The following is a 25,610-nucleotide window of genomic DNA, read 5'->3' as shown; positions in this document are numbered from 1 at the left end:
TTCGTTAAAGGCGCTGTGTTTCTGGCGGTTACAGTCATTGTCACTAACTTCTGGAAAGATGGAAGTGAGGGATACCTGGGCCCCCGATCTCAGCAGATTTTCGGAAGTGGTCTATTTACCGAATCCCAGTGACCTTCATGCTCCCCTGTACTGTCGATACGAGCTTAATTGTATTAAACCTTCCCATTTCTTAAAACCTTGGATAAATATTGTAAGAATCTTACCTAATGCTTCTAAAACCTATCCTGAGGACCCCTGAATTCCCAACAGCATGTTAAACACATCACTGGCGAGTAGCAAAATCCAATACGGGAAATATTCTTATCTTTTTATCACCGAGGTATTTGTCAAAAGTCCGGCCTAGAAAAGGCACGTGAAACCCGTTGTTGTGCGATATGTGACATTAGATGAATAGAGAAAAGTTCTTGTAACTTTTAAGATAAACGTTCCAAAAAAAAAAAGAAAAGGGGAGACAATAATTCTGGTAAATTTTGTTTTACTACCTTTGACTAGCACCTTACAATAAATAATTATTTCTTTTAATGAGGTAGGTTGCCAACCACACAGTGGTCAATTGCCCGTACTTGGAATAAAAACTACAGTAACGTTTGCTCAGTGTTTACATGAGTTTACCAAGTGCCTTTATTCTATGTTTCAATTCCTGTGTTGAAAAACTCTTAAGTATTGACCACTTTCAAAATATTCTTTTGTTTAAATTTAAATTAGCCTTTCTGGTCTCGCTTGAGATGATGTATTCTTTTGAATTTTGTAATGGAGAACGAGGCCAGAAAGGCTAATTTAAATTTAAACAAAAGAATATTAATCCAGGCAGCCATTAATGAAAGTGGTCTATCGCTCTTAAGTATCTTATCTTAAGTATCGCTCTTAAGTATCGCATCCATTTCTGTTTTCTAGGCTCACTTTTCCGTTAAGATCACTGCCCTAACAAACCATGTTCGCGCGAAGCATTTCTACGCTTCTCGTAACTAACAAAGACACTAGGTCATTACAATTGTACTCGCTTATGGTCAAAAACAAAACAAAATAAACAAAACGAGTCCATAACTCTCGGTCGTGGCCTTTAAACGCAATTCCCACGTGGATTTGAAAATAATCTTTTCAATAACATTCGGATCATGCTAACAAAAGTGTAGCTGACAGAAGTTAAGTAAAACATTGTTGAAGAAAGATCTCGTATCAACAATATCCCAACTTATATCCACGTTTCTATAACACGTCTTTACCAAATGGACTTGAAACTTATTTCTTTCTTAACATTTTATCTTAAACTTCGTTGATGCCTGTGATCCATTTGGTAAATTATAAATATGAATAAGGTTGTACGTAAGTACCTGTTTAATGAAGAACACCCCTTACGAGTGAAGGGTCGTCAAAACATTCTCGCGACACAAGTCGTCGAAATATCCGCATATTTCTGCTAACTTGGAAATGCTAACTTGAATGCTAAATGCTAAATGCTAAAATAACTAACACCTGCTAACTTGGAAATGCATCGAAAAGAGAGAAGAGAAGAAGACCACATCGATCAAAACGAATCTAAAATGTTTGGACATTTTTCATGAGTCTATATATTCAAAATCCTTCTCGGCCTATTCTTAAAAGTATGTCCAGGATTAATCGCAAATCTCGCTTACAAATTTTAAAGCTCTGTGCGAGATTTGCGATGTTCTTACGTTTTATCATTTTCGCCATGTTTCTGCCTTTTAACTTTTAACTATTAAGGTGTTCTCTATTCTTTACCGATTGTCCGTTGCGCAGTTCAATCCAGTTCAATCCTGAGAAAACCTGGTTCCTATAAATTCAGCCTTCATTTCAAATTAGATAGCAGGCATCCATTATCACTTCAACAAGTTTCATAGCCATCTAACGTCAACGCAATCGCTATTTTTTGTGAAAAAAAGAAGTTCTACAACACGAAATCATTAGAAATGTTCAACTGTGGCGGTGGGGGGCTGTTTGTAGGTTACCGGCAGAGTACTCATTAAAAGATCACAAATTGTGAACAGGAACAAACAGGTTTTGGAGTGAATGTATTGAGTAGAAATTTGAACCATCAAACTTGCCCTGAAAGAAACAGTAAATGACAACTGGGAAATCTTAATTTTCGGAAACTGTTTCTTTAAGAGCTGCCCCGCATACATCATCGTCCATCCATTGTAAACTGAAATTTGTTCCAAAAATTTGTCGCGTTCATCGCATTAATACACTTCTTCAGTGTTAGACGGCATTGGATGATCAATGTTTTTTAGGGTTTCTATCTATTCAAAGCCAGTTTCTACGTCGTAGCCGAATGCATTAATCTGGTGATAAAAACAGTAACAGCAACTTGAAGGTATTTTGACTGAGAGGGTACACATAAACATGGCTGACTCTATGTCGTTCTTCCTTCATTGCTATTTTTGCGCTCATCGATGAAAACGCAACAGGCCATCTCGTTATGATGACGGAACTGGTCCAGTAGTAAAGTTTAACCTTAATCATCGCACATTTCCTCTTGATGCATTTCACCAGGCTCCACTTGAAATATCAATTTGGGTTAATTTCATATCTCATTTGCTAGTTCTCTTGTTCAGTCCAGTAGAATACCTTTGCTCTTTTTCTTCTTCCTCGCTGATTCTTAAACGTTCACATCTGTGTTTTTTCTGGCCCCGTTTTGTCGTTCTGTAGCGGGTACAGGTGAGGCCTTCGTCACAAGGGCAATCTCTCAGACCAGGCTGAATTAATAAGAACAGAAGGAAACTTGGGTTAACCGACTTCATGTGTACTCTAATTCTACTCTACGAAAATTTGTAGCAGAGCGAAGAGGTTAAAAAAAACCCCTGAGGTTAAATTGGCTTTGCTTTACTACGCTGGTTAAGCGAACACTAGCCACTTTGGAGCCGAACACATACAAAGCCTTGACTGATTTCGGCTTGGTAGCTTTTCTGCATTGGGCTGTTTTGACCAATTGAGAGCTTGGTTCTACATCACGTTATCGGAAAGCGCTCTAAACACTGTTGAAAACCAACCCTAACTATTACTAGTTATCTTACCAAAAGAACAGGCTTGCATCTCTGTCCCTTTTGAGGTCTTCGCTTACAGAATCCTTTATTGACACTGTATCTTATGCAACACTCGTCTTTCTTGCATTGGCTCCAGTTTCTACATTTTCTCTTCGTGGGAGGCACAGATTCTTTAAGCTGCAAAAGTGACGATAAAGAGTACTGATGTTGAATAACAAAGTCCTTAAGCCTCTTCTCGAACAATTAATTTAAATGTAACGAACATACAAGTTTCCTGCAAAGCACACAAATTTGCTTATCAGAATGTCTAGAAAAGGACCGATCAAATGATTCAACGCGTCAAGAATCACTATTCAGTGGTTCACTCCAGTTTTCATAGTTTGTTCCGACTGATAAACCGTAATTCATTTTGATGCATTTAACATCTTCCACGCATGACCACGTGACTTAAAGAATACACATTCGCATCATTGAGATTAGTCATGAATTACTAGTAACTAGTGATGTATATCGCACTGTTCTTCTAGTAGTTCTAAGTCTGATTTTGACTGAATTAAGGAAAAAAAGAGTATGTCATCATATCACTTTGAAACGCTTGCTATTTACGAGCGCCGGAGTCACTACAACGACGACGGTCTTTTCGGGTGAACTGTAGACTGGTCATGCAGTGTCGTCAACAAGAACTATTTCCTGAAGCTGGAAAACACTATGGAAAATCAGACCATTGCAAGCTCACTTTGTTTCGATTTTTTCTTACATAAATTTGTTAAAGAGCATATTTAATGATCGTCTTCCACAGTATAGAGGATAAGATTAAGTTGATATTATGATTGCTTCAGTTGTTTAAGGGTTCATCGTTAGAAATAAAGATACTATCGATATTTTCAATTTTTTTGATAAATCGATTTGAAATGGTTCTTTGCCAATGACTCGTGTATTTTAATTTTGTTTTATGTTCACTTAGCTTTTTTGCCTAAAAGTCGCTGGGTTATCAAAATACAACTATTCTAAAAGATAACTATATCAAGTTCCTATTTTGTAATTATATTAAATCCGTGTTCTTTTAAAGGGTCAAAGAGACTTAGATTAGTACGCCAAGCTGATCAAAACAACGGATTGAAATGGATTTCTGGATCAGAATGCTCAAAATGTTTCTTCTTCTTGGTTTCTCTTTAATTTCAAATTTTGATTAAAATACTCGACAATATTTTCCCCAAATGTTGGACTACAGTGTTCTGGATCTTAAAGAAGCTTGTGGCCGCCTCTTCAGCGTTATAAACGAGCATAAAGAGCATATTGCAGCTGTCGGTTTTGTGTAACTATATGGACGCCCACGCACTTGTTACAGGGCCAGTCGTATCCTGGGCTCCGTGCCAACGTATGCTAGGGTAATCATAATTACAAAGTGGTAACTTCAATTAGAAAACTATTAGAACGCAAGGGTTCCTTGTACTAAAACTTCTTAGACACCTCCTCAGTCATTTAATGCTGAGAAGGAAATATTAGACAGTATTCAAAATGTCGGGCAAATATCTAATGACTTTGCCAGGAGTCAAAAACGATAAGTTTCGCTCGAGTTGCTCAACACACCCATGTACTAATTACGGTTGCAAGACCCACGCGCTGTATTCATCAAGGTTCTGCCCTTTGATGCTCTATAAAATCAGCTAATTGGCGTATCACAGATAACTAATACGAAGTAATAATAAAGCCTCTTTTTTCTAAATAGCGTTAACAGTATTCTTGGCCTTTCACTCGAGAAATCTGAGTGTGTCCCGCGATCCACACGAATCTATTGAGTCAGCCAAACTGATTTGCTTTGAAGTGACCGGCGACGTTCGAATATGGTGAGAGTGATATGGTATAAAATCAATAGAGCTGTTAAATGGTTAAAATCTATAAAATCAATAGAGCTTGTTTGTGGTTATCCACTCTGGAAATATCAATTACCAAGTCTGATTACCATCCGTAAAGATTTATTCCGAAAGGTGTTTCTTTCCGTTGGGCCCATAAAATGCTCTGACCTTTTTCCACGCCTCACTAATTTACTATAGGCTAACAAATTAAGAAGTTCTTAGGTTATCTCTCACCTCGTGTCTGTGGGTTATTTACACCTAACAGAACCGGAAATAATTAATGACTAATATTCAGTCGCTAATCGCTGGCGAATTGTGAAACTGCACCTTCAATAGAAAACGTGCTGCTACAGTAGAAAAGCGTTCAATGGATTAAAAAACTGAAATTTTCTTCTCATTTCTTGTGAGAAATCTTGCAAGGAACCTTTTAGATGATATTGTTTTTTTTCTGTAAGAACTGAACCTTGGACCTGGGACAATGGCCATTTTCAGATTAATTTTAGTGTGTTTTCTTTCGCGTGGGTTGTGAATCAGCTGTGTCTCTGCAATTTCAATTAGAGCACAATCAAACGGAGTGACCTGTGAATGTTCGAATTTCAAAATGAAACGAAAACAAATATATATATACATAGCCGCGCATTGAGCTATTGGCCGGTAACTGGTAAAACTGCTCTTTGTAAAAGAAACAATGAAGTACGCAATGTGTAACACGATTTTCTCTTATTTATTCATTATTATTTGCATTCTGTTTCCTTTGTTGTTTTATAAGGCTAGGCAACCATTCAGAAAATATACTACGCTTGATCTTGCTTTGAATAGCATTCAAATCGTGATACTTTCACGACAGTCTCACGACAGTAGCAGAATCCGTTCATGCCTAAGGCCTCAATAAAACAGAGCCAACCCTCTTCCTTCAGCTGAGTAAGTCTATTTATATCTCAAGAAATATTTTTAAAAGTGTGCCACCAACGACGAGGCTAATTTTCTAATATCGTTGTATGTTTCCATTGGAATGGAGTGTTTGTTTTGGAGAGAGAAAACCAACTTTTAAGGCTCTTTCTCGAATCATGAACTTGACTCTCAGACCAAAAAAAGGATAGGATTGGTAGAGGTCTTTTATTTCTAAGGACGTGCGCAGCACAGGTGGGCAATACGAGTCAGCAAAAAGGATTTTGACCCCTCTTATTCAGTCGGTGAAATGATCCATGAAAAGAGCATAGAAACCATGCCTTTAATCAAACAGCACATTAGCCACCTCTGGTAGGGTTATTAGATTGCCTGAAAGAGTTTTAGAATTCTGACCGATGTAGCTAAATCTTCCATAACGTCTAAGTGGAAAGAAAATAGAAAACGACCTGAAAATGGGCAATTAAGTCTTGAAAAACAACTCTAGCTGCGGGAGATTACGGGGCAATTAAGTGTCATTTTTTTGCAATTAATTTTGAAATGCCTCAACAGGAGAGCAATAATGAACAACCTGCACTTACAATCAGATCTTTAGCACTGATGCAGTCTGTTTAGGTGTATGGAGAAACACGTTACAAACTATCCAGCTGTGCCTCAAAACATGTGGTTAACCGAAAACGTCCCACGAGAGTAAACAGTCTTAAAGATTTGTGAATAATAATCTTACCCCCACAAGACCTCCACTTCGCAATTTCTTGAGCATCTTTTTCGCATTCTTCTTCCTCCTTCGTTTTCTTTTCTTTTCTCCTCGTATAGTTTCTACCAGATGTGAAGATGCGATTGTTGCCTCAGTCTCAGAGACATTTTCTTTCAAATACACAACCGGCGAAATCTTTGGAAATGAACTGTTCCCGCCGTGTGGGTCAAATAATGTAGACCACCCTCTCTTGTTCGCCACGTGCCGTCCATGAGGCTTGTTAACTGACTTATTTTTCTGCAAAAGTTAAATGTAAAGGTTACCTTTCCTAAGCTAACTTGGATCTGTTATGTACTATCTAAAACAAGGGCCGGGTTTCATCAGCCTGCTTAATTTTTTAAAAATCTCGTCGTTTTACATCTGTGGGCATTGTTGTCACAGATAACAAACAAAAAGAAAAGAACAGTTTATTGCATTGTTTTGCTCGACCCTAATATGCATAATAAACACTAATCTAATAGGAATTTCTTTGCTTTTACGCGCCAGTCGGTTTAACAAGTCTAATGGAATCTTGACCTTCGGGAAAAGAATGACAACGTTGAAAGAGAGAGAATCTGTCTCTCCTATTGGTTTTTGAAGATGATTGCGTTGACCCTCTTTGCTTTTTAAGTCTACAATCGGCAAAATAAAAAATGAAGCCGTACACGAAACGGCACTTGTAAACAATTGGCATCCGGTTCTCGCAAGTAGTATTTTACGCATCTAATGATCGCTTTGACTGGGAAGGGCCGACACTTACTTGATTGATTAGAATAGTTATCAGCTTTCTCTCTACCCAAACAGCAAGATATGTCAAAAAGCATCAAGCTGAGGGCAATAAAATTCAAACTGAGCGACTAACGCATGCTTATTAAGCCACGTGTCACTAAGGCCTCGGCTCGTGCACGAAGAAACAAGTAAGACAACAAACCGTTTTAGTCGAAAAATAAATGACTCATGATTCTTACCTTGAGTGAAGTCTGACTAGCATGGATGTAGAATGTGGAATAATGCAAGGCGATCATGAACACGAGGCCCCTCAAGATATCCATTCGAGTATGTTTTAGCCTCGGCTTTTAATGACGCGTAACTCAGGAACAGTGGTGGTCTATCTGCAACAGTGGACAAGTAACACGCGTTATATTTCATCGCAACGAGCTCATTATAGCCGAGGTCACGTGGCGCATACATGTCATTAATCTTCAAACCCAATCAGGAAACAAAAATAGCTTACAGTGCGGTCTGTGTGTGAGACAAGGACATTGTTTACCGCTTGCGTGCGGTCCTTTGTTTAGAAGCGGTGTTGTTTGCCAATCTCAATAGCCGACTATTTACACAAACTCGGCAAATACAGCTGTAAGAAGTTCTACTATTTTTCCTCATGACTTCAGAGCTAACTGTTTTGTGATACTTTATACTTGGCTGTGTAACAAAGCGCAGAAGTAGTCTTTCTTATCGCTGGTGGCAAAGTAACACGCCTTAAAAAACTCTTAACTAGATCTAAACTTTAATAAGGTAAGTGGAATCATACAAATATGCAATAAGTACCATATTAACCGATCCTGCTCAGAAGTTAATTAAGAGATAAATCAGTTAATAGAAAAAGCGTTAGACACATGGCACACTTTACTAAAAGAATGCAAACAATCTAATAATAATTCCAGTTATTTCAGATTGAACACAATCGATTGCAAAGCATGAAATCCCAACTGATAATTGCAACACCTGCCACATTAACTAAGTCATTATCAATCGTCGGATTACGACCAGGTTTCGCTTATTCCTTGCCTACCTGAACAGTTCCGAATTATTTCACGAATGTTTATTTAATTTTCATTCCCTCGTATTGGAGAATGTTGCCTGAGTTAATTGAACATGAGTCCAAGATGTCATTGTGTAAAAATCCGAGTAAGAATGAAACAAATATGCGTGGCTTGGCCGTGTGCTGTTGAAGTTATACAATCGTGTAACTCTACGGCCGGCTTTCGGCTAAGATTATCCTCATAAAAGGCGAAAAAAGCACCATAACTTTTTATTTGGCAGAATTGCCAAAGCTTTCAACTCTCCGAAAAAAAAAAGAGAGAAAAAGCGGTGAAATATGGTGCACAGCTTCAAGAAAGACCAAGTTCAGTGGCACGCTCCCACAACTCCAACGAGCTTAAGAGTGAATTTAACAGCCCAATTACCTTCCTCGCTTGTGCTTTAGATCTTGCCTAAGAACATCTGTATGTGGTCTGTTACAGATTGCCCTCGGTCTTGCACGAAACTTTTCAATTTAGAGAATAGAATGATGTTAGAACAATTGTGATCCCAATTTTTGTGATGTAAACAAGTTATTTCATCAGATCTGCGGTGTACGTGTACACGCCCACGTGATTGCCACTGTTCTAATCTCAATGGACTGAAAATGAAGTAAAGAAAAAGCGAAGTAACTCCATCAGTTAAAGACAGGCTATTCAGATGTGTATACCATAGTCAATGACTTAAGGTCCAGCGCGTGCCCCGCTCCAGTTTGGCGTGTTTGTGAAGTACGTGTCTTACTCAATCGCTAACTGTTCAAGGCCATCAACTAAACTTGTCAATAAATTGCGATAAGAACGCGTGGTCTTGTGAAAAAAACAAACATGGGTAAAAGCTTGTTTAGAAATTACACTTTTACTGCTGAAGCCGCTAGGATGTTTTCAAAAAGGAACCCTCAAGTCACGTAATTAGTGAAAATATCTTTTTTTTTTTTTTTTGTTATTTTCTTTGTAACGGAAGATTAACGCTGGAATACAAACAAGACCAACAAAACAAGAATGTAATACACTTTTGCTACTGAGCGGCACTCGCATCTTATTATTGCTTCTTGAAAAATATTTTTCTATCTATGACTTTTTCCCTAATGAAACCAACAGTTTTCAAAACTATTTACCCCTCTATTTACCCCCCTATTTACCCCTCGACTAATAATCCTACTACAGTCATAATGCGATAAGAAAATAGTAATCTGCTTTCTTCTTCAGTTTTGAAATATTTTTAGCTTGAGCAAGCTGTCTTCTGAGTTTAATTTCCCAAGAGATTTACAGGAATTTGTAACCGGAATATAGCTGTCTTGGAACTTTCTAGACCATTGAAAAACAAAATAATCCTTATTGTGTTCAGCGTATGAATAAGTGATGATATCAGCAGGTATGAGTAAACATGTCTAAAGTAAAGGACCAACATATTTTGACAACACTTATAACTAATTGAATATAATCTATTTTTTCCTTCGCGCAATGGCTACCCTTTTTCTGTTGCTTCTCAGTATGTCTTTGTGAAAATGGCATAAATGGACTGGTGCATATGTGAATACCAAGTTTCGTACTTTGAACATGCTCCAAAAATTAATGCAGTATCGACGCAACACGCCAGGGAAGAGATCGAAATCTTATTACCTTACATAAAGAAAAATAAACTTGGAAATCCTTTGAAAGCCGTAATGCATGGTAAATGGTTGGATGTGTCATTTCATAGCTAATCTAGCACATCTAATATTCCTAAATCTTTAAAATTCGTGGTCCGCAGTCCTGTCAGGTGACAGTTTTTATATCACATTTTGAGGCTGCTTGGACCTGAATGCTAACCATGGCTGAATTTGCATTGATACTCGTAAAAGTTTAATTATTCCTATTCCACTTGATGTTCGAGAAACTGTTTTACGATCCTAAAAATATCAAACAAATTTCAGCTCATGCAAGTGATGTATCCACACTTCCAAAAACGGCTACGTTAATTTGGGCCTCATTTCTGATACGGAGCAAGATCGGATTCGGTAAACCTTGACAAAGGCATTTTTCCCTTAATATTATCTGAAAGAATAATGATCATTGCTGAAAGTCGATATCATCTCTAAAGTCACATAGCATGATCATTTGGGAGTGTCATTGGCGAGTCTTGACTATTTTTCTTGATGAAAATCAAGCTTCATATTTTTCGTTTTCATCATTGGATTTGACTGTATTAGGATTTTATTTTCGTGAAAAGCTCAGGAGAAAGATAGGAAGTTTACGTTGCACAGTTTGAGGAGGGAGAGAAATTTTCTAATTGATTATTTTTATAATCCAAGAATAATGTAAACAGAATCAAATGCAATCTGAGCTTTTTCGTTTTTCGTCACACGTAATGCTTTAAATCCGCTCTCCGCGGACTTTGAATGACTTCGCCGCGAGTAAAAACTTATCGCCCCTTTTACGTACCGGCGCGACAAGGAGAGAGAATCTATCAGTGTCCGGCCGCCGATCCAAACCAGGCTTCCAGTATGCCATAGCTCTATAGTCTATTGATTAAACTGCGTCACATTTTATTGCACTTTGAAAACACTGCTGACTGACTTCTTTCAGTCGCTTCTCGAGGTCAAAATCCCTTGGTGTGTTCAAGCTGCTTGTTTTTTTTTTCTTTTCATAACGGTTTCGTACTCATTCCCAGCTTTCAAGAGCATGCTCTTTCTTAAGATATACTTCGTCGCTCGGTATGATAAAGCAGCACCCAAAAATGACGCGCCTGCAGTTTGGGTTTCAAGTTGTGTAGCCCACTCTCAAAAAAGTTTGAGAGCTAAATTTTGGTTTCAGAAAATACGATGTTTTTACTGATATAAAATCATCAAGAGATTGTACTTCACCAGTCTTCAAAGAGTATATGCTTTTTCTGCACAAAAGATCTTCATGACATTTTCCAAGTGATTAAGGGGTCGTTTAGACGGCCTAATATTTCTAATCTTTTGTAAATACTAAAAAGCGGATGCACAAGCTGATGGGCTTAAAGAGACTTGTTTGTTTTCCTCAAGTAAATCTTTTTTCTTAAGTATCACCAGATAAGGGCTGTGGTGGTTCTCAGACAACTTCCTTACTCCTGTTTCATTTTCTGAATGGCTAATTTTGGTCATCAAATAACGACGGTAAACAAATAACAGTCACTTGCACTGTCGGGAAATTTACAAGTGAAGCGCCGGGAAGATCCCAGAATTTCTCTTCTCGAGACAAAAACACAGGTCTGCATGAAACATTTCCTCCGCTCATCGAATGAAATTTTCTACCTGGCCGATAATAGTAATTTTAAGATCCTTTATATAAGAAGGCCACGTGCCAATGCTCAAGTATTCTTTTCCTTTCTCAGTAAAAATATATTTTATCGTAACAAAGGCAGGATTGATCAGGTAATTCAATGCTAATACTAGACTATTATCATGATTTGTTGGGCACGGTCCTGAATCCTCTGTCAAACACATAAGAATTTTAAGCTGGGTAAAATATTTCGTTTCCTAAGTTTACGCACACACTTCGAGTCAAAATTTCGGTTGAAAACCACGTGTAGTGTAGCAGTTTTATCCAGACTTATTATTAAGTGAGATATATTCGTCAGTTATGGCATTCACGCGCCCCTCTTACTCTGTGGGATATCATGCATCAACTCCTCATGCGGAACTTTCAGTTGTCACACACGTCTGATGTCTCTTCCAGTTTTTCATTTTTTAGAGAACTTAGTTAGGCAGAGAATTCTTTTGAGTCAAAAAGCAAACGCAACTGCCGATAGTGATTTTGTTCTTCAAGCAGTTCAATGGGAAGGCTATGTTTTAGTTATATATGAATAACTCAGAACTACTAACAGGGAAAGGGGTAGTTGACTTCCGGCAGTCATTCGCGTTTCAGAAACATTGTGATTTCGCTTTCAACTGTGCTTGCACTGCATTAAATAGATGGTAACGTGGATGGTTTATGAAATTTCACCAGGTTAGCTGAAGAACGCACAGGAACAGTTGAATTTGAAGTTCTGGCAGTTGATCAGTTAAAGAAAAAGCAGCTTACGGAGCTCAGCTCCTCAATAGGAATAGTAGCGATGAAGACATGTACGTGACCGAACCACGTCAAGAGCTTATTAAACAACTTATCAAAGTACTCACAGTATCTTTTTCTTTCAGGTAACAGTGAAGAAGAAGTGTTAAAAGCTACGAGTTATGACATGGTGATGCTCTAAGAACTGAGTTTCAGCCTAAATTAGACAAGAACTCGAGAACTGAGAGCTGGAACTTAGCAAATGTTGAGCCGGAGACTCAATAATGGATTGATTCTGTTATTTCGCGACTTGGCACATTTATTTCGCCAGATTTTAAATTCAGACTCTGCGGGAAAGGATAGACAAAGCCGGAAATTTTTCTTAATATTATGAGTCAATTAGCTGATTTCCCTGTTTTCATTCATTGCTTAAGCGTGGCACTCCACGCAAATATACTGATCTCACGCAGCGTGTGCTATCCATAAATGTGTCCCTGCCTGTGCAAAATGTCCTACAAATGACTTTTCTTAACTTCTTTACCGGTTGCAACTGACTCAAGGTCCGGAAGACGGAGTTTTATTAAAAGAAGGTAATGTTGATGGATTTAATTAACGCTGTATATTTCAATACCCTTACCTTTTTGAATGTTTTGATCCTGAATTCAATGATATTTCTTCCTAACTTTCTTGGATGAATTTCTTCTGTGTTGATTCAGCTGGTAGCAGGAAAGATTGAAGAACAAGGTCATAGACTCGCAATACTGTGGGGAATTTCCGTTTGTGGGCAACTAGTTACTTGGGTCTCTGCCATAAAAACAGCTACTTATCCTTTGGAGCTGATTAACAGTATTTATCACGAACTCTTTCAACCGGTGGGAGATACGATGGAAAAGGATTTTAATTGACTCAGAGAGGTAATGACTGGTTAATACCACAAACTGAGATGCTGATTTTGCATAGTAAGCTAGTTGAACTTGGTTTTCCACGATCGCGTTGAAAATTATTTTAAGCCACGAGTGCGCATAAAACGGAAAAATTACAGAATTGATTTAAACGTAGTGGTGAACTGACGACTCATCCAAAGAAAATACTTTCCATTTAAACTTGTTTTGACATCCTATCCTTTGACTTGGTGCTTTACGATCGACCTCTTTCTATGTAGGGGGTAGCATAATAAGCTTATCTTATGATCCCTTGTGGTATCTCGAGGCACTGTTATGGCACGGACAAAATAATTCAGAAATAAACCCAGGGAGATGTCGAGTATTCACAAGTATCTCTCGTATTTTTCAACAGGTGTTTTGAACGACTAGCAAAGTGGCCCTGCTAAAAAATGGGTGTCATACGCGAACTGACGGGCACGCTTGAGTGGAATCCTCACGATTTTTAATGAGCTTAGACAGATCATAATCCAGTTAAGAAAGATGTTTTGTTTTTCTTGAGCGATTTCGTAACTTTAAAGTCAGGTTTCAATTTGGTACACGTCAGAATCGAGATCTAAAAATTACTTCGAATACCTCCCTCTCGCCCGATCAACGTAGTTCATTTGATGACTTGGTGACGGCCGACTCGGACACATCGATAGACAGGGAGCCTTGCAGGAGGTCCCCACGACATTTGTTGATCTTTTTAAAATGCCGAATTACTCGTTAATCAGTTTGGGGCTTTAACCAACAATAAAACCAGTATGTGTTTCGTTTAGCATCTGAAAAATGCGAGAACTAGGTGTTGATACTTAATTCAAGACACCCCCACAAACAACATGCTGTGTACGTAAACTCTTTGTTCGTTTCTCAGCCGACAGTCCTCGCAGATTAGGTGGTCTGTGTTCCTAATAATTGTTTTTGCTGTTGCTGCTTTGGAAAAAGTTCAATACTTTTTTGTTATTTTCAGACTATCTGTTTCACGTCATGATAAAGGTTCATGAATGCTGTTGCAATAATTGTCATTAGTGGGCGATAAATAGCTTGTTTAAGCATGTTTCTTTGTTTCCGGATTAACTTAGTTTCTGCTCATAAACGTTCAGTTTTGAAAAATACAACATCACGAGTAATGTTAAGTGTCCGATTTCTTAAATTGTTTAGGAAAAGAACATGGCAATCCTGCATGCCTGGATGAATATTTTCAAGGGGCACATGGACGCATCCGGGGTCAGCGCAAAGTAGGCAATTTAGTTGTGATGTACGTCACAGCCTTAACAAAGACCTTTTCTATGGAAACCAACTCTTCAGACGTTGATACAAACGATATTACAAACCTTTCTTTACTTCAAATCCCTTATGAATTGAAAATAATTTGCTACATAGGCTGGAAATTGTCCCCAAGAACTGTCAAACTGGAAAGAGAAGTCTTTAACAACTGGAAAACGTCCAAAAAAGGCCAATCTGCTTCTAATTTCACTTTTGGACATAAAACAAACTTAATCAAACGGACATTGATATCGATCACCATAACAATAAAATAGATACGTGAAAATTGGGACTCCAAATTTTTGTTCGATGCCCGTCATCAGCTAAATATACAATTAAATTACATGGAAACGGCAAAGATTCAAGAATAATATTTTTCCTCTTTGCCCAGTACTTGAATACGGTTTCTTTACTTACCCGTCTCGCCTTCCAGAGTGTTATTCGGTTGCACCAATTACCATGGAGCCTTTTCTACGACAGTCTCAACAAAATGATTCGTATACAAGAAGAGCTTTCATGTGGATGTTCTGTCCGAAGTCATATGCTGAATTATATAGTGCTCGGCTATAAAAATAGACTGAGTGTCCTCTTACATCCTGCTTAGTACGCAAGTACTCAGCAAAATAACACAATCTGTCCACTACACGCGCCTCTCATATCGTTACAGGCTGTATACGATATGTTTTCTATACGAAGTTATAAATGTCCTACAAGGAAAGTTTCTTTTCCATCTATTGAGTGCACCCTTGGGGCGAAGCAAGTGATACTGTGTCTACTCGCAGAAATGGAAACCTTAGACTGAAATATTCGTTTGCTAAGGAGCTTAAAATTTCCCTTGCAAGCCATTCAAAGTATGTATTAAGTCCTGCCCTCCTCTTTACGGGCATTACCTTCACTTACTACTGTACAGTACGAAAATAAGTTCCTTTAATCACACAGCTGTTCTCCGGGATATCATGATTTCTTGACCTTGTTCTAATTGAATAATTGGCTTAATGTAGATTTTCCAGCTTTTTGAAGATGAAATTCTTTCTGTAATAACTTTTCTTAGGTTTACTTTTTGTTCTTGAAAAGACTCTTTGAAGGTATTTGCGTCTGTTTAACCTTCACCAGCAAACTGTTCCGATCAACTTAAAACAGTTATCATATCATGATGTTGGTGTTGAGGTGAAAATCAAAGTTTCCATCATGATAGTGATAAATGTGGTCTTGGTTTATCAGGTCTCTTTTTATTTGTCACTAAACCACTTGTGTCGTCCCAGCCTTGATAACTGACACACTTTAGTATATGTGCTAGAAAGACAGCCAAGATAATCTTCTAGAGAGTGTTACAACAACGCTTATATTGTAGTCTATATTCTTCTCAGTCATTTCTTCACTTACCACTGAAGAACAAGACTTCACTTAGACTGGATGCAAAGTCATTAATGCTAACTATTATCAGCTAAATCTGCAAAACTCTTTAAAACCCGTTTAACCTTGGCAAATCAACCGCGTTTTGCCCCTCAGAGATTTTTCACCCAACAAATGTTATCCGTTAACAGAGTGATACAAGCCAGTTTACAATAGAAATCCGATTGGCATATCGACTTCAATAACTGAAAGCAGATGCTTTGCATGTGGCTACAACCACTTTCTTAAGAGGTGATTTGTCTTATTTAAAAGCTATTTTCTGATTTGGCTACAAGGATGACATTTTCGAATTCCCGTGATCGCTCTGAACTGCAGGACCCACCTTTTGAAGGTGTAACATAATTATTACAGAGGGAGCCATCGTTTTAATCCTTGGATTATTTAAAATTTTTCAAATTACAATGGTTTTATGACATACTCGATTAATCATTTGAAACTGCTCAAGGCATATGTTTTCGGGGTAAAATAATTTTAAGGTGTCAAATGATATTCTTCATGATGATTTTTAGTCAGAAGTTTTGACGCCCAAATCCTATTCAGGAGTTAGAAGTGATGAGAGATTCATCTTTTGTTGTAATTGAAACTTGTCCTCCAAGAATAACATGGGAACTACTGAATTAAAATGCTGACCTTTGTATCTTTTATCATGAGTACGATGAACACAGAAACTTAACATTCCTTTATTCAGTTTTCAGTCTTTTCTTTTTTATAAAATTTTCAAAATGAAAGAGACTTTCGACTTACGGTAAGCGCTGCATGCACGAGGAATTTTAAATATCATAATAAATTAGAGTACTTCTGCGCCCTGATATTGGCTCTCATTTAATTCTTATGAAAATAGTTAATTTTTCAATTAAACTTTGTCTTGAGTGAAAACAAAAAGATTTTAGTACTGAGAGGGCTCTAGACTCTCAGAGATTTCATTGCGTTTTGACGTGAGACAAAAGATGATTAAAAACTGTTTATATTCTCTTGGATGAGAGAATGAGGAACCGCTTTGTCTCAGTGGAATACTGTTTCTAGAAACTGCATGATTTTTTATTGCCATGAGCTCAGAGATCGAGAGACGCTATTTACGGGAGAGAGGGGGGGGGGGGGGTAAGGGGGTCAACAGTGAACATGGATGTTTCTAGAAAGAGCTTTTAATCTTGTTTCCCTATCGTTTCTTGACCTACGAGTTTGCATTCTGAATGAGAATGAAACAAAGGAAGTGCAGTTAAGGCAATATATTGCCTACTAAAATGACCACTACGTGAATGACATCCCCTATAGCATCCAACTTAAAGAGACAGCTAGTAATAGGAGAACCCTAAGGAGATAAGGGATTTGCAAATCCCACTTGTCGAAATGAGTAAAGGGGCTTTATTTCAATATGTGTTTTATTCTAAAGATCTCCCATGCCGTCGACGGATCTCACCCACTAGCTACGAAAAAATTATTATCAAACGATGCCGATAAGGGAGTGGAAATATCTCACCTAGACCTATGAGAGGATCTATTGTTTAAGAAGAAAAATCCGGATGAAGCTTAGCATTGTGCTCAGAGCCATCCACGCGATGCACTCTGTTCGGCCTTTCAAATCAGAAAAAAACCCGTCAATGTATTTACCTGGTCTGACACAAGTCCACCAAACAAATGAGCGAATGTGACTGATAGCTTTTTCAACTAGTAAAAATAAATAAACACATAAGTAACCAGAATAATCAGTTATCATAAAGAACGTTACTTGCCCAATCCCCCCTTAAAAATTACAACACGCTACTGACGTTTTTGGGTCATATTCATAATTAAGATTGAGATTCCACCGATTTCACTCAGAGCAAGGCTTACTGAACAGCTTTAAAACCACTCGTAGATATTCTTTTGAAAGTTGGTCTCAGAATTATCAAAATTACGTTTGTGGTGTAGAGTGGTGGATTCAATAATAATTTAGTTTGAAAGTATATGTGATGATTGGCTTTTATGCGGTTTCCTATTCAAGATTTCTTATGCCCTTTTAATCTTATTAAATATTTATACGCCCAAGAACGTCAAGCCCTTCCGGAAGAATTTGTCCACAGGACCAAAATTATTACAGCCTTAAAAAAAAAACCTCCATGCACCAGCCTTCTATTCAAAGGAAAAAGTAATTATAATCCTATAGGGCTCATGCTACAGAAACGTGATCATCTGCTGGTGTAAGTGGTACTTTGGATCCTTCATTCCTTCAATGAAAAAAAATGAGACTTTTAATGAAGTTGGTCTGGAACGACGATGGATGGTGATCGGAATTAGTTAATTGGCCGAAGAATTTAGACTAGGCAACAACTAATGTGTGCGCGAAATGTAGCTCTTAGAGTTTCTTGATAAAAAGCACCACGGGACTTCAGCCCTTTGTCGAGAGAAGGTGTTAGACATCTGATATACTGCGTCTTTGTATAGGAAATTATTACTAGAAGATTCCATCTGTATTGATAGTCTAATACCGTGGTGTTGTTGTGAACTAATTGTCTTAATGTTTAATACAATTAGTCTGCAACAACAATATTCCTTTTGACTATCTCACATTAAGACCTACCTGTGAGACAGCAGACTTATGACTGAGAGGTCTACGCTATAGCCCGAGCTGGGTTATTATTCTGTTTGATAAGAAAGTCCACTTTCATGGTGCAACCCTTCCAACGAAGGGAAGTCATCACAGAAAGTACCCGCACAGATTGCAGATACATGTATACTTAAAAATTCCGAATTCACGGACACACATGTAAGCAGAGTCAATCCTACAAAAACCATTGAAACATATCATTAACTTCTTATGCTGTAATTTTAAGCGAAAAGAATGAATATCCATTAAATACTATCAACACTAGTTCAATCTGCTCTGAACATAACTAAGTGCAAAGCGACCACGATGACCAACTGGTATTTTGCTTCTTAAAGAACGCTCTAATTCCTCCGAATCCATGGACAAGCCTGCTTGAACACACTTACCTTCGGCTGCTGAATTGAAACAGATGTCCTATTTGGCCAAAGTTGATGCTTCTGAACAAAACCACGAAAGTAAAAGTTTTTCTAGCTATTTACTTTCGACGACATCCCAGACAGATACTTATTGAGCGTTAAGATCAACTAAGTTGGATTGGAACGTGTTGGGAGTGCGACAAATTTTGTGTTTTTTTTTCGATGTCATATAACATTTATGAGTTATGAAGTGCTAGAATCCAGTTAGAGAGGTCCAGGGATCTGTTCTTGTCCTGAGAATATGATAATATCTAAATCGCAGGTGAGAGGTGCTTGTCTTTATTACAGCCGTAAAAACCTGACCTCCATGGACCAGCCTTCTATTCAAAGGAAGAAGTAATTATAACCCTAGATGGTTCATGCTACAGAAACGTGATCATCTGCTGGTGTAAGTGGTACTCCGGATCCTTCTTTTAATAACTATTGATAAATATCTGATATTTAGATACTGTCGCCCGACCAGCGCGAGGGCTGTTTTTATTCCATAAACACCTGGAGCCATGGATTCCCTCCAAACCACAGTGTCCCCTGAGCCAATTTTCGTCCCACGTAAATGGAAATATTCTAAACACTTCTCTTTGAAATAATGCTTCTGGCACGAAGTTAAGTACCTCTACGTCCAAGATTGTGGGTTTAGGGAGTAAAATTGTCCCCGCAATGCAGTGGACGTGTATTTCACATGTATATTTCGACGGATTCCTTCCTGTGTTTAGTACGAGCGAAGGAGTTGCAAAGATTTTATCGACCCGACTGGGATGCTTTTTTTTCTTCACTACCAGGTCCACTCACCTCCACTCTACCAAGGTCATCGCAATGCCTGAAACAGGAGAATTCTAGAATCTTTTGAATGCTATTTTATTTTCGTACTCAATTTCACGCACTTTCTCAATCACACATCACTAGCAATTGACACGAAGGAGTCTAAGGGCTTTTGAAGAAACCGGAAATGACTTTTTTAACCCTCATGTCTTAGTTTGCAACCAAAATCAAACATTTCTCCTCAGTGGATCGTCACCAAACTTTTACTTGTTTGCACTTTTCAATGATGTTTTCACAAAAGAGGATTTTGGTGAGGAAAAAAAAGAACGAAAACATGTTTTGGCAGATTGTTTCTGTCTAAGTTTATCTGAACTGGCCAGAAAAGAGTTTTTTACAAGTTATAGCTAACAAAAGGTCTATTTCCCGAGGTTCTTGACAATTTTTCTCCGAATTGTTCAGTTTAAGCCGAGTTTTTTACAAGAAATCAACAGCTCATGATGATTAAATTAAAAAGTTTCAGTCTTCACAGCTTTCACAGATATTAAACGGAATATCCTTGAAATAGTTACTAATAGAGTGGAAGATAGTCTTTAGAATCTTTCCAAACCGTGAGATAAAACCTCGAGGCATAAACTCATGTTTTCAGAGCTGAGGTCAGAAGTCATATTTTCTAAGCTTTCGCCTTATTTCTTCGAAAGAGCATAATATCAAATTCATAAGACTTAGCATCAGGTCAATCGACTCTACGTCTAAACTTGTTTTGGAACAAAGCCCGACAACTTACCAAGAACGCGGCCATTTAAATGTTTCTCCTTCGATCACCCTCTTTCTGAAGCTTTGTTTCAGGTTCCCTTTCAAAATATTTTCTTTCATCAGAAAGTATTCTTTAGACAGAGATGGCTAGTGTAGGGGTCCTTTCTACGTTTCTACAAAATCCAGTACTCGGGTTGTACTTAAAACCCAGGATCGGTATCCAACATCTTTAGGAAGGGGAATGGTAGATGAAAATCAATGAAAATCGTACCGGACCACTGGATGGAAGACACGTTTTGGTCTGGAAAGTGGGATCGGGAAATTCTTACAGTGGACCGTTGAGTAAATCGGGGGCGGCAAGAGTCGGGGAGCCTACTAGTACCTTTTTACCGAGGCGGTAGAAACGATATGACCACCACCTAACGCGGACCAATTTATTTGCTGACAAAGAGTTGACCACGTTCTTCACTGACCTCGCCCAAAACCGAAACATTTCCCGATGAGACGTGCAGCATAGAACGAAGGAAACTACGTGAAACCATTTGCAAAACCAAAAACGATCCCAAAAAAAAAAGAAAATTTTTCCTTGATTCCATTTTCTTTGAAATCAGGACCTAACTCCTATCTTTTTATATTTTGTCAGGCATAACTCCCGATGTTGTATGAGAAAGAGGGCTGACAGCTTTCGAAATTGTCAACAACAGGAAATAGACTAGGACCTTGAAGTCTGAGACTAGGACCTTGAAGTATTCAACATAAATTTATTTCAGATAATGCACCGCATCTTCAATGGAAAGGCACGCCTGAACATCAAGCAGAGGCAAAATGTAAGCCGCAAAAGAGCCTTAAAAAACATTATGAGATATTACATTTAAAATAACCAGCTACAATGCAATGATCAGTGATGAAGACTGCTATCGCCGTTATGTTACTCTCCATCATTCTCATCATCAAATGGGCTGCCAGATATATACAGACATCTGAAAACCTCTCCTGTCACTCGAGTGCAAGTCAGTCCTTGTTGACAGAGGCAATTTTCTGGAAGGCCAGGCTGCAAAAATGAAGAATATTCTCATAAAAATTTGTTCGAACATTATGACTCATCCATTCCTCTGGTAAAGAACGTGAACTGAAACTTTGTACATTTATATTATCATAATCATCTCTAAAAGTGACCCATTCTTCGGCTCCTTAGTTCGCGTTCACGACGATGACTCATTCTCGAGATCACTAATTGGTGTTTTGTAAAAAAGGAAGTTGTTGCTCAATTTAAACTAAGCTACTACAAAGGCGACTGATTAACTTCATACTCACTGGTGAGCTTGGCAACAACCACTTTTCAATGAACGCTTCCAAACTTGAAATTATGCGCAGTAAGGATATGCGGTGCGGCACTATTAAATGACCTTTCGGGTATTTCAGATAGAGATATTCCTAATTAAGTTAGGGTAGATATCCAGGTTTTTTCTTTGTTCATTCATGCACGTACTGTTTGTAGTTCAGTTATTGTTCAAAAAGGATTCTAAATGGGGATGGCATCCCTGCATGCATATTTGGGATACCAAACTTTTAAGTGAGTTAATTAGTTGGTCATCACTACAGTGACGAATGGGCGATACGCCGAAAAAATCCATGATTTGGAGCAAATGGGACCCTAACTTGAATCCTCTTAGTTCATCTCGAGACCCAGTTTTTCTTCGAAAAGGCAGGTGAGCGCCCATAACCGTCAGTTACAAAAAGAGAGGGAAGAAAATTAAGAAATGTAAAATCCAACGATATCAGTTGTTCGGTATCTGAATTCAATAAATGAAAATACTGAACTTTTACGGTCCTTTAAGACCCCTCACACCGTGAGTTTGAATCGATCACTATTTGTTAGGAGTTAAAAATAGAAAATATTAAAAAAGGCTATCCTTACTTTTTCATACGGATTGCATATCTCCCCAAATAAACTGATCTTCTTGCAGACTTTTACAGCTTTCGTCTTTAAGAAAGCACAGCATTCGTCTTTGGAACAATCTCGTTCGGTTTTACATTTACTCTGACCTGCAATGCACTGGTGCATAAAAAGGAGTTTTAAAATTGCAATCCATGCAGTGGAGAGTTTTCGAATAGCTCCAAATTGTGTTTGAGCCTACCATTATAGAATAGAGGCATCTTACCCTGTGATGAGTTGTCGGTAGCGAGGGCAGCCACGGCTGTTTGGATGGTTTTCTTGGTTTGCCGCCGTCCACAAAGCCCTGAATAACAAGAAGGAAACACTTGTGTAGCTGAGTGTAACCAGTGGTAATGAAAGCCATTTAGAGGATAACTGGAGGCAAGAAACTAGTCATAGACGTCATAAAGATTTAATACAAACGTAAATAACGCCTTTCGTCTGTTCCTCCAAACCTAACGGGCACATGATAAGGTAATGCAAGATGGCGCAAAACGGGTACACGAATGACGAGTTAAACCCTTGAATCAAACAACTTGGAGGCATCTTAAAATAAGTTTCCTTCGATTGTTTGTAAACTGCTGATGACGTCCGGCCAAAGTCCCCTGAAAAGTGTTGTGATGCGCATTTGATCATATCCACATGTTAATTTGCGCAATATAAATATTAGATTATTATCATATCATTATTATTATTATGCTAGAGGGTGGTCGGGACTTCTTTAACTAGTATAACCAGCTGTAAGTTAAGTGTTTTATCAGGATAATTGATTCAAAGACGAAACGTCAGAAGTTGACCTATTGTCTGACCATTTCAATGCTGACTTTGGATTTCCTTCACGAAACAGGTGGAGTAGCTCAAGGTGAAAATCTTTTTCACAAGAGAAGATTATCAAAAGGAGAATATTATTTCGAAAGCGTCAACAATTCCACAGCTGTTTTTTTTTTTTTTATAGTCATTTAATACCTCCGAAGATCTAAAGCTGAATCCTACATCTTGTAACCTTGCGGGGCCTGAGTTGTTATGTAGCATGCCATGGGTCTGTTTTCTCTGTAAAATGCGTTTATTTCGAGATAGCAAGAAAACTGAGCTCAGTGAAGAAATACTAGGCATAAAGTGTTTGAAGTATTTCAAAACAAGCCAAGTAAAAAAAATCGAAAAAACTTAAGTTATAAAGTTCTAAGACCTGTTGTTTTGTGAAACAGCGAGGAGCCACGAATAACTACAAATTATATTTATTAATAATCACCAAAAAAAAAAATGATAACTACCCACGGTGGCCCACAGGGGCAGAACAAAAGTATTTTTAGAGTATCCCAGAACAAAAATATTTTTCCCAGCACAAAAATATTTTTCCAGTACAAAAATATTTTTCCCAATACAAAAATATTTTTCCCAGTACCAAAATATTTTTTCCCAGTACAAAAATATTTTTCCCAGTACAAAAATATTTTTCCCAGTACAAAAATATTTTTCCTAGTACAAAAATATCTTTCCAGGGCAAAAATATTTTTCTCAGTACAAAACACTTGATCCCAGTACAAAACTATTTATCCCAGTACAAAAATATTTTTCCAGTACAAGTGGGGAATGGGAACTAATCTCCCAGAGGTTATTGCGAGCTTCCTTGGAGCACATGTAAATGCGGCGGCACCTTTGGCGGTTTGTTTTTACCATTGCTGTAGTTTCAAAATCGTGGATCCAGCTCACAGATATTGCCCGAAATGTGGCACAGAGGTTTTCCTTGTAGCATCACCCGCAACGTCTACAAGCAACACCACTGAACCGCCAGATTCGCCAGACGAGGAAATTTTCTTTGCTAAGCTTTAAGTCGTACAAAACTAAAAAGGGGTCCGAGAGAAGCTCGTTTTTTCGAGCAAAATCAACAAACAAGACAAAGAAAAGCAAACTAGAGCCAGAAAAAGAAGTCACAATTACTGTCGGGATAATGACAAGTAAAGAGACTGGAAAAATACTTTTGTACTGAAAAAGTATTTTTGTACTGGGATAAATATTTTTGTACTGGGATAAATATTTTTGTACTGGAATAAATATTTCTGTATTGAGATAAATATTTCTGTCCTGGGATAAATATTTTTGTACTTTGATAAATATTTTTGTACTACCCCAGAGCACCACCGTAACTACCCCAACTCAATACGGTTTTGTATTTGATCAAACTACAAAAATTTCACAGCTTCCTACAATTTTTTCATTTCAGCTTAATGGCGAGGATAAACGCGTCGCTTCACAGGTCAGACATTGTCACCTATTTTATGAGTATTTCTAATTAGAAACTTTAACAAAGAACCGAACACGCGTCTTCGCTGATCAGTTGACGGTAACTGTTGACGGTAACATTATTTTTACAATTTATTTATTTTGAGGATCTACTTTTGCCATACCATACAAAGGATATATATATCTGATATCATTGCAAAACTATCTGAAAAAGAAGAGGGGACGGGACCCTTATCATGATCACTCTCGTTTTGGCGCAGGTGAAGCTTTCATATCCAGCGAGGAGACTCTTTTTTTTACCTTCTTTATCAATCACTCTTTCCGCTTCATTTTTCGTTATTCTTACCTATAGACCCCATATTGACGAAAACAATGAGTTCTAGAATATATTTGTGGACAGAGGAGTGGCCCATGTGACTCAAATGACATATAAGTACCTAGCCTTACAAAAGTTTCAAGCTTATTGTACGAAATAGCTAAGCCAAACACTTTTAAGCTTATTGTGTGGAAAAGGTTACCCTGGCCAAAGCTTTTAAGATTGTAAATCCAAACCCAGTTTGCCCAGCTATGTGTAAATGCACTTCGAAGCTAGGTCTACACTGTAAAATAATTTTACCCACCTTTTCAACTGTTAAAGATGTGATACAGATAATCCAAATAAAAAAAAGCATATAGGACTTGGATGAATTCATTTTATCCCCACTGTGATTATCTCCTCTCTTGCCAGCTGACTGTTCTAATTGCAAGTAAATCTCAAGGGATATCAGATTTTATATACTCCTGAGCCCCGAGGGAGTCAACTTACACCTGGTGATCCAAAAACAAAACCGCATGAAACGGATAGAAGTGAAAGAGCAGTAATGAGAATAATTGTGTAATTGAAAGGGATAACAGTTGAGCACCAACAAACGTCTAAAAATAGCAGATTGCTTAATTTTGATTAAAATACCGCTCAGGAAAAGGAGCACGGTGGAATTTGTTGAAACAAAAAGCTCCATTTAAGTCA

General features: G+C 37.9%; 2 protein-coding genes and 1 long non-coding RNA gene across 5 annotated transcripts in view; 1 reads left to right on the top strand and 2 right to left on the bottom strand.

Moving 5' to 3' along the window:
• Positions 1-479: 479 nt before the first annotated feature.
• LOC111331046 (uncharacterized) lies at positions 480-15,722 on the bottom strand. 3 transcript variants are annotated; one of them, XM_022936070.2, is made up of 7 exons: positions 14,920-15,722; positions 12,951-13,029; positions 8,708-8,922; positions 7,490-7,633; positions 6,513-6,779; positions 3,054-3,200; positions 480-2,735 (listed from the first exon to the last, which is right to left on the bottom strand). In XM_022936070.2, the coding sequence occupies exons 4-7, from the start codon at positions 7,571-7,573 to the stop codon at positions 2,571-2,573; spliced, it is 663 nt and encodes a 220-aa protein (XP_022791805.1). In that variant the 5' UTR covers positions 7,574-7,633; positions 8,708-8,922; positions 12,951-13,029; positions 14,920-15,722; the 3' UTR covers positions 480-2,570. The 3 variants fall into 3 exon arrangements, with proteins under 3 accessions (XP_022791805.1, XP_022791804.1, XP_088616866.1); XM_022936069.2 differs by lacking the exon at positions 8,708-8,922 and having other exon boundaries at positions 14,920-15,721; XM_088760740.1 differs by lacking the exons at positions 8,708-8,922; positions 12,951-13,029; positions 14,920-15,722 and adding an exon at positions 12,442-12,582.
• On the top strand, positions 7,640-14,372 carry LOC111331047 (uncharacterized). Its single transcript, XR_002694875.2, has 4 exons — positions 7,640-8,036; positions 12,460-12,903; positions 13,030-13,227; positions 13,610-14,372. It is a non-coding gene; the product is annotated as an uncharacterized LOC111331047 (long non-coding RNA).
• A 5,446-nt stretch (positions 15,723-21,168) lies between the features above and the next one.
• The window catches only part of LOC111331016 (zinc finger MYM-type protein 3-like), a 9,599-nt gene continuing 5,157 nt past the window's right edge, over positions 21,169-25,610 (bottom strand). Inside the window, exons 3-6 of the mRNA XM_022936043.2 lie at positions 25,225-25,411; positions 22,590-22,667; positions 22,346-22,483; positions 21,169-21,478 (exon numbers count right to left, since the gene is read on the bottom strand). Of these exons, the coding sequence (XP_022791778.1) occupies positions 21,356-21,478; positions 22,346-22,483; positions 22,590-22,667; positions 25,225-25,296 (411 nt within the window). The 5' untranslated portion in view covers positions 25,297-25,411 and the 3' untranslated portion in view covers positions 21,169-21,355. The remainder of the gene's footprint in view (positions 21,479-22,345; positions 22,484-22,589; positions 22,668-25,224; positions 25,412-25,610) is intronic.

Source organism: Stylophora pistillata, chromosome 5 (assembly GCF_964205215.1).
Source record: "Stylophora pistillata chromosome 5, jaStyPist1.2, whole genome shotgun sequence".
Lineage (NCBI taxonomy): Eukaryota > Metazoa > Cnidaria > Anthozoa > Scleractinia > Pocilloporidae > Stylophora > Stylophora pistillata.
This window is presented reverse-complemented; position numbering and strand designations above follow the sequence as displayed.

What these genes read in the sequence shown, in the direction of transcription:
- LOC111331046 (XM_022936070.2), bottom strand. Translation starts at nt 7,573, where the DNA reads ATGGATATCTTGAGGGGCCTCGTGTTCATGATCGCCTTGCATTATTCC. An exon ending in CTAGTCAGACTTCACTCAAG is followed by an intron (nt 6,780 to 7,489) that starts GTAAGAATCATG and finishes TAACTTTTGCAG; the next exon opens with AAAAATAAGTCAGTTAACAA. An exon ending in GAAGTGGAGGTCTTGTGGGG is followed by an intron (nt 3,201 to 6,512) that starts GTAAGATTATTA and finishes TCACTTTTGCAG; the next exon opens with CTTAAAGAATCTGTGCCTCC.